Genomic DNA, 7,643 nt, shown 5'->3' on the forward strand with positions numbered 1-7,643 from the left:
GCAACATACAAGGCAATTGGCCGGCCGTTTCTGAACCATGCGACGCTTGTTTGGTCGCCGGTGACTAGGTGGACGCTGTGGACGAAGCTAAAGACTTCCGACCCATGAATGCTGTATTCGGAGCCCAATCACCACCAGAGCTTCAACTGCCAAGGGAGACCCGCGTTACTTTGGCCCAGCTACGGTCTGAATATTCCAGCCGTCTTAACAACTACCTGTCCAGACCCGACCCCAACATCCCCAATGAGTGTCCGGCATGTGGAGATTACCCAGACGACGCCAACCATCTCCTCACATGCCAGCTCAATCCCACTCCATTACACCCCTATCCTTTTGGTCAGACCCCATAAAAACTGCACGTTCCTTGGGTCTACCGTAAGTTGAGATTGACAACAATGATTGACGGGCAAACCGAATAGGCAACAACCGTCATCATCAGCATTACGAAAGTAAAATTTTGTAATAGCTCATCTTGCATGTTATAAACAAAAGTGAATAAAAGATTAATTTACATAGTATATCTGTTTTTTACTATTTATCACATAATAAACAATAAATCAGGCAGTTCAATTACTTTTTTTTTTAGTTTAACTTAAAGATCAATCGTATCATCGGCCTCGTAACTATTTTTACGGCGCCGGGTTAATAATGCACTAGAATTTTTACACACAACTTGAGAGAATGCACTTTTTTTCTACTCACATAATGGTTATTTCTTTTCCAAACATTTTGACAGACATTTTTTCTTCTAAATATCACATAAATATGCTTTAACTATCATCTTTTAATTTTATAAAAAATTTTTAACGTCGTTTTGAAACTGAAATGTAATTTTAAAAAAATACTGACTTTGTTTAAATAAATATGCATACAGGAGCACGAGCCATGATTCTCAGCCGATTTCACCGTCATGTGGAGATAACGACTACCTACTAAATTTACAGGTATGTCCACAGACTGATTAACCTTACGTATTTTAAAAATATGAAAATAAAAATATAAAATTTTCGCAGCATACGGCGATTTCCACACCTATATCCGAAGATATCAAATTAATGGGCATGAATCCAATACTTACGCATCACATGCATAAGAGTTATCGACATTTTGCAGCGGCCGCTGAATTGCATCTCAATCATCTGCCACGCAAATTTAAGGTGGATTCTGCAAGCCACAAAAATATTCGGTAAGGTTTATTCAACATTAAGTGAAAACGTTTATTTTTTTCAGTGAAACACATACACTGAATTTTATACTTTATTGTATCGATTTACTGTAACTAAAGATAGAGGGAAACAAAGTTTTTCCAGGAAAAAAGACTCAAGGCATATTCAACAAGGTAGAAGTGACAATTCAGTCGAGCTCTCTCATAGCTGACTGTAATGTCAAAAAATGTAAACAATAAGTGAAACACACTCATTTATAAACCCATTTTGGCAATTTTCGTGCTGTTAGTAGCATTTATTTTTTTTATTTAAATACTTAATTTTAAAGTATATTAGACATTTAAAAAACTTAACTCCAATAATTCGGCTATTAAATTTTTGCAATTCGAAATTTCCTTTCCATTAAATTTATTAAAAGTTAATTTCAGTTTCTTTATGTCAACAAGGAATTCTGGTTTAGGTTTTATTTGACCACCATTTGAAATTTGGTCTGTCCATGTATATGAGTGGAAGATTTTCTCTGCACATTCGGTATAATAATTCCTGCACCTGGGAACAAACGCGTCCGCTTAGAAATACCCGGCTGCGATGGGCAACAAATAAAGTCATTGGCACTAAAATGGTCTTCGCGCACACGTGAAGAGTCTCGTAATGAAGTATTGATACTTCGGAGTTTTAAAATAACGGACAAGTTTGTTGTCCTGGCTCTTGTCAAACACAACAAACCGCCCGTAGTTCCGTTTCATTTTATTATGTATTTAAAATCAGGCGCACAGCTCACAATTGAAAATTTATATTAAAAAAATAGAAATTTTTAATAGCATAGGGTTAAGAATTTACATTTTAGTCGCAGTTCAAAAGAGAGAAATGTCGAAATCACTTCTACCTTGTTAAGCCTTGAGAAGACCTTAGTGCTATTAATAAATATATATACATGGGAAAGCTGCTTCAAAACAAGCTGTGAAAGATGCCAAATTTTGAACTTCTCTCAGGCTTTACAGATTTCTTGTCAAAATGGCTGTTTCACAGATTAATGCTGGTACTGTTAAAATAGCTTCGAGTGTATGGTGAAATTTGTTAAATACAGTAAAACCCGCTTAAGTACCTTACGAAAAATGTCAGGTTTTTGAGGTACTTAGGCGGGTTGATTACTTAAAAGAACCTGTTTAAGTACCTCGATACGGGTACTTAAGCGAACATAATTTGTGATGTAGTTACATCTTCTTGTTAACTTACATAATTAAGTCCTTGAATAAAGCATGAACATTTAATGAAGTATACGTAATTTAAAACAAAGATCGTAGCATTATTTAAACAAGTAAACACATAAAGGAAAACTTTATTAAAAAAAAAAAAACAGATAAAGCAATGTCATTTTCACAAGAATTAAATTGAAAAGTCATTGATTATACATATTTATACATGAACACAAACAGGGCATATCATTTTGGACCAAATTCAAAATGCTATTGTTTGCCACTTATGTTTATTTTTTAATTTTTAAAATTTTTCAATTAGAAAAATTCATTCCCTAACAAATACCGTAGAAACTTAAAATATAAGCTTAAAATTTTAATAATGTCCAAGTTTCAAGTGGCGAAGAATTACCATTGATTTTTAAAATTTTTTGCCGAGGGTGTGTAGCCCTGCCACTGAATTTGAAAATATGCAAATTTTTGAAGAAATTAAAAAAAAGCAATTAAAAGGGGGAAATTATAAGTAAAATGGTAAATGGGGTACGAAAAATGTAGGTACTTAGGCGGGTTGGGTACATAAGCGGGGAGGTACTTAAAAGGGGGATTTTCTTCAGAATACATTAAAAAATTCACGGTGCTCAAAAATGTTGGGAAATTAAGCGGGTTAGGTACTTAAGCGGGGGTACTCAAGCGGGTTTCACTGTAGTTGGAATGTTTTTTAAGTAATTTTTTTTTAACTAAACTATAATAAAACTTTAAAAAAGTCATGACTGTACGTTTAAAATTTCTTTAAAAAAAAAATACCGAAGGTGATGCAGGGAGTATAATAGAATAGACTTGGGGCATTTTTATAATTTTTGTCTGTTTGAAATCACTAATCTCCGAAACTACTGAATGGGTTTTCATGGGACCTTAACTGGCATCTAGGCAGTGATCTCGGACATAACATAGGGTAAAACAAGTAAAGAAGTATAAGCTCAGGCGAAACCTAACTTTATACATGTATCCGGTGCACGTATTAAATATCGCTTTTCCACCTCTCAGTAAAGTGCATGCTAAGGAAGATTATTTTTCCCAATGTCAAATAGTTTCAATAATATGCTATGATATATTGAAATAATTGGACCAAATCTGGTGGAAATCGGTAAGGCGGTTATCGATATATACTTCTGTAGTCATAAGTGGGTGGTGCAAAGCCCATTTAACAAAAATCAATAATCTTGTGTCTTGTTAAAAGATTGTTGGCGTCTTCAGTTATTGAAAAATCGGAGTTTTCGTATTTCTGAAATTTACCGTTTTATGGTAACTGGCAAATATTTTAGTCCGATCTCATAAATTTTCAACATATTGCTTCTTTGCGCCAAGGTTGCTAAATGTGTCGAGTTTGGTAGAAATTGATAAACCAGGTACCGAGATAAACATATGTAGGCGTAAGTGGGCGGTGCCACGCCCATTTTCCAAAAATTTTACTAAAAATCGTTTTCAGCTAAATGGTCATTGCATATGTCGATTTTGAGTAAATTAGCTTAAATAGTTACTGTAAGTTACCGTTGTATGGGAGGTGGGCGTGGTTATTGTCTGAGTTTCTTAGTGAGTCCCTAAGCAATGTTCTCACCGAGTTTGGTAAGGATTGGTAAAGGGACTACAGAGATACAGCATTTAATCATAAGTGGGCGGGGCCACGCCCATTTTCCAAAAATTGTATAACTGTCTTATTTTATGCCGAAATTCTACTTCAAATACTATTCAAATACCAACTTTCAACAATTTGGATCCAGTATTTGCGGAAATATCTTAGTTTTTGCATATATCGAAAACACCGTTTTATGGGAGGTGGGCGTGGTTATTGCCCGATTTCGCCCATTTTCAATCCCAACATACCTTGGATAAAGGGCAACCTACTTACCAAATTTCGTTGACAAATACCAATTTTTGCTCGGGTTACTGACGGAAGGACAGACATGGCTTAGTCGATTTCTCTTTTCATTCTGAGCTTTTATGTATACATTTGTATATATGTATCTATCTCGATTCGTTTGGGCTGTTACAAGCAACTGTTATGCAATCGAAGTTATAATACCCTTGTGCCCAAGTGCGCTCGGGTATAACAAAACATTAAACTGTACTTAAAAGCAAGCATAAAGCATATTTGCAAGCATATTTACCAAAACCGCCAAAACCCTCAGAAAAAAATGCAAAGGGGGTATAAATAAAAATTATTTAGTATTAAAAAATGGCTAAATTAACAACTGGGTGTTGTTATTGGAAGCCTCCTGAAGAGAATAAGAGTTTTCCGATTGAAAATATTGATTTCCAAGAATTCTATGCCATTTCTATGAAAAGTGGTTTTTCTATGTAAAATACATGGAACACTTTGAGCTCTCTGAGCGACCTCTAAATACTTTTGATGTGCATATATCTTTTGCTTCGGTAGGGGTAAAATTTGCGAAGCTGTAACGCATAGGCCAGCAGAAAATTTCGAAGGACATACCAGCGACCTCTAAATACTTTTGATGTGCATACATCTTTGGTTTCGGTAGGGGTAAAATTTGCGAAGCTGTAACGCATAGCCCAGCAGAAAATTTCGAAGAACATACCATGTGTATTGCAGCAGAAAATTTTTAATTTCATTAGAAGCACTCTGTGTTTACCTGCTAATGCAAATGGTTGCATAGATTTAGGCATATTCAGAGTAAGAGGAAATGCCGTAAAAATAAATTTTACTTCCGATTATGCAAACTCTGTGCATGCATACGACTATGTATCTTTATGTATACATATGCTGACTTCACAAACAAAAAACGTATCAATACAATGTTTGGAAACTGTTATACTGCTGTATTCAAACTGTTTGTATGTGCAGAGTTGCGACACATTGCAACCATATATATTGAATATTTTAAATATTCAATATAGCACTGAATTAAGGTAGAAAAATGTAATCTTACCCTTCGACATCGGCCATTGTTTACTTCGAAATATCATCAAAGTATCAATTAGCTTAGCGATGCGCAGTTTGCTTTCTGTATACGCATCGATAACTTTTACGATACATTTTGGGACATGCCACATCGTCAAAAATTACACATTTGCATTTAGGAATGCGTGACTTTGTACAGTTGCTTTGCAACTGACTTTTTGGAACTCAGCCATACCTAAAATTGTATGTACATACATGTGTATGGATGATGTGTATGGATGAATTCATTTGTTGCAAGGGGTTTTGATATTCGTAGCATGGTTTTAGTCTAAAGATTAAAAGCAAGGTGAAAATTTAAAAATTATTAAATCAACATGGGTCCGTTAATAACTAATGAAAATACGTATGGATGATATAAGTAATACAAGGTTGTACAAAGAGAAGACGAGAGTAAGAGGAAATTCCGGACAAAATAATTTAGCTTCCTATTTTGCAAACAAAAGATGCTATGTTATATGTATTCATGAGTTTAACGTAAACTTAGCGACAAATGAAGAACCACAGATTAGGGATATTCTCATGGTACTCATGAAGTTTGATGTGTAAACATATGCGTACGGCAAGGCATAAGAGTACATTTCCATTTAATATATGTAAAATCGATTAAAGCTCGTTTTAATCACCCTGTTTACAAAGACAAACATCAGATTATTAGCCGTTAAATTTGTTGTGCTTGTTATTCTCACAACTCAAGGAAAAGTTTAGTTTCTTCTCTGTGCCTCCGTGATCACTATACATATTAAGCACTTTAAATATATTTTTACTTAAAATTTTATTAAAAATAGTTTTAAAAAACTCTTGCTAGCGTCCATTTTTGTTTACTTTTAAATTTAACATTTCTCCTCTTCTTCGCAAATATCATCGATAAAACTAGGTCGGACACCGAAAAGTTATCAGTTTAACCTGCGATTATTTTATTATTATAATTTTGTTAGACTAATCTCTTTTTCGAATTACAGATTAGGGAGTTAAGCTCGAAAATGAGGATAATCTACTTATATGCAAACCTATTTATAGGCGATTCAGTTACATATATATGTGCATATACACATATAAATAGGCAATCATGTTTCCTTTACACCCCTTTTACGGCTAAACTGTACTTCTAAGGTATAAAAAATTATATATCATTAGAAAGGTATTTTGATGCTGATGTGCAGGCAATTAAAATTTCAAATTAGTTTAAAATAGAGCGAAAAAATCAATTCAAAAGTCACACCAATACCAATGCCATACATGTACATGGTTGGGGCGGAAATGCCTCCTAAATGTATGCTTTAATATTGATAGTGAATAAAAGAAACGTGCTAAGCAGCAGTTTAGGAATAAGATGTATGTATGTATGTACATGAATAGATTAGCCTCAAACAAGGATGAGATAATTTTGAGTATGGAGAAGAAGAAAGGGATAAATACAGAAATTAAAATAAAAGTAAAGACACCTAAATATAAAGACAAAGAGGAAGGAAAATTTAAATACCTAACCTAATAACAATGGTGGGGGTGAACATGTAAATGAAGAAAAGAATGGACATATTTAGATCAGGATAAAGGAAAGGATAAAGATGAAGAAGAAGATGAAGACCAAGACGAGGAAGAAGATGAAGATGAATATGAAGATAAGGATAAAGATAACTTATCTTAACTGAACCCCTTAACTTAACTTAACTCACCTCAACTCCTCTCACCACCGCTTAAAAACTTACTCCACCTGAGTTCGCTACACATTAATTCACCACACCCTAACTCCCCACACCTAAATCCACCACTACTTCACTCCCCACACCTAAATTCACCACACCTTAATTCACCACACCTAAATCCACCACACTTTAATTCACCACACCTTAACTCACCACACCCCAACTTTCTCACCACATCTTAACTCACCACACCTTAATCTACCACACCTTAATTCACCACACCTCAACTTTCTCACCACACCTTAACTCACCACACCTTAATTCACCACACCTCAACTCACCACAACTAAATTTACCACACCTCTTAAGACCACCACACCTGAATTCATAACACCGTAACTCCCACACCCAATTCCACCACACTGCAACTCACCACACCCAATTTCAACACATGACAAGATATCACTAAAGAAACAATGTAAAGAAAAAGAGGAAGGAAAATTTAACTACCTGACCTAATAACAATGGTGGGGGTAAATACGTAAATGGAGAAAAGAATGAAGATATAGATCAAGATAAAGGAAAAGATAAATATGAAGACGAAGGTGAATATGAAGATGAAGATGAAGATGAAGATGAAGATGAAGATGAAGATGAA

At 34.6% G+C, this 7,643-nt stretch overlaps 1 protein-coding gene across 1 annotated transcript in view; it reads left to right on the forward strand.

Moving 5' to 3' along the window:
• Positions 1-837: 837 nt before the first annotated feature.
• The window catches only part of LOC118745562, a gene marked incomplete at its 3' end in the record, with an annotated part of 137,312 nt that continues 130,506 nt past the window's right edge, over positions 838-7,643 (forward strand). Inside the window, 2 exon segments of the mRNA XM_036479040.1 lie at positions 838-944; positions 1,014-1,186. Coding sequence (XP_036334933.1) covers positions 1,056-1,186 — 131 coding nt within the window. The 5' untranslated portion in view covers positions 838-944; positions 1,014-1,055.

This window comes from Rhagoletis pomonella, unplaced genomic scaffold, assembly GCF_013731165.1.
Source record: "Rhagoletis pomonella isolate Grant_MI unplaced genomic scaffold, Rhpom_1.0 Rhpom_scaffold_00009, whole genome shotgun sequence".
Taxonomy (NCBI): domain Eukaryota; kingdom Metazoa; phylum Arthropoda; class Insecta; order Diptera; family Tephritidae; genus Rhagoletis; species Rhagoletis pomonella.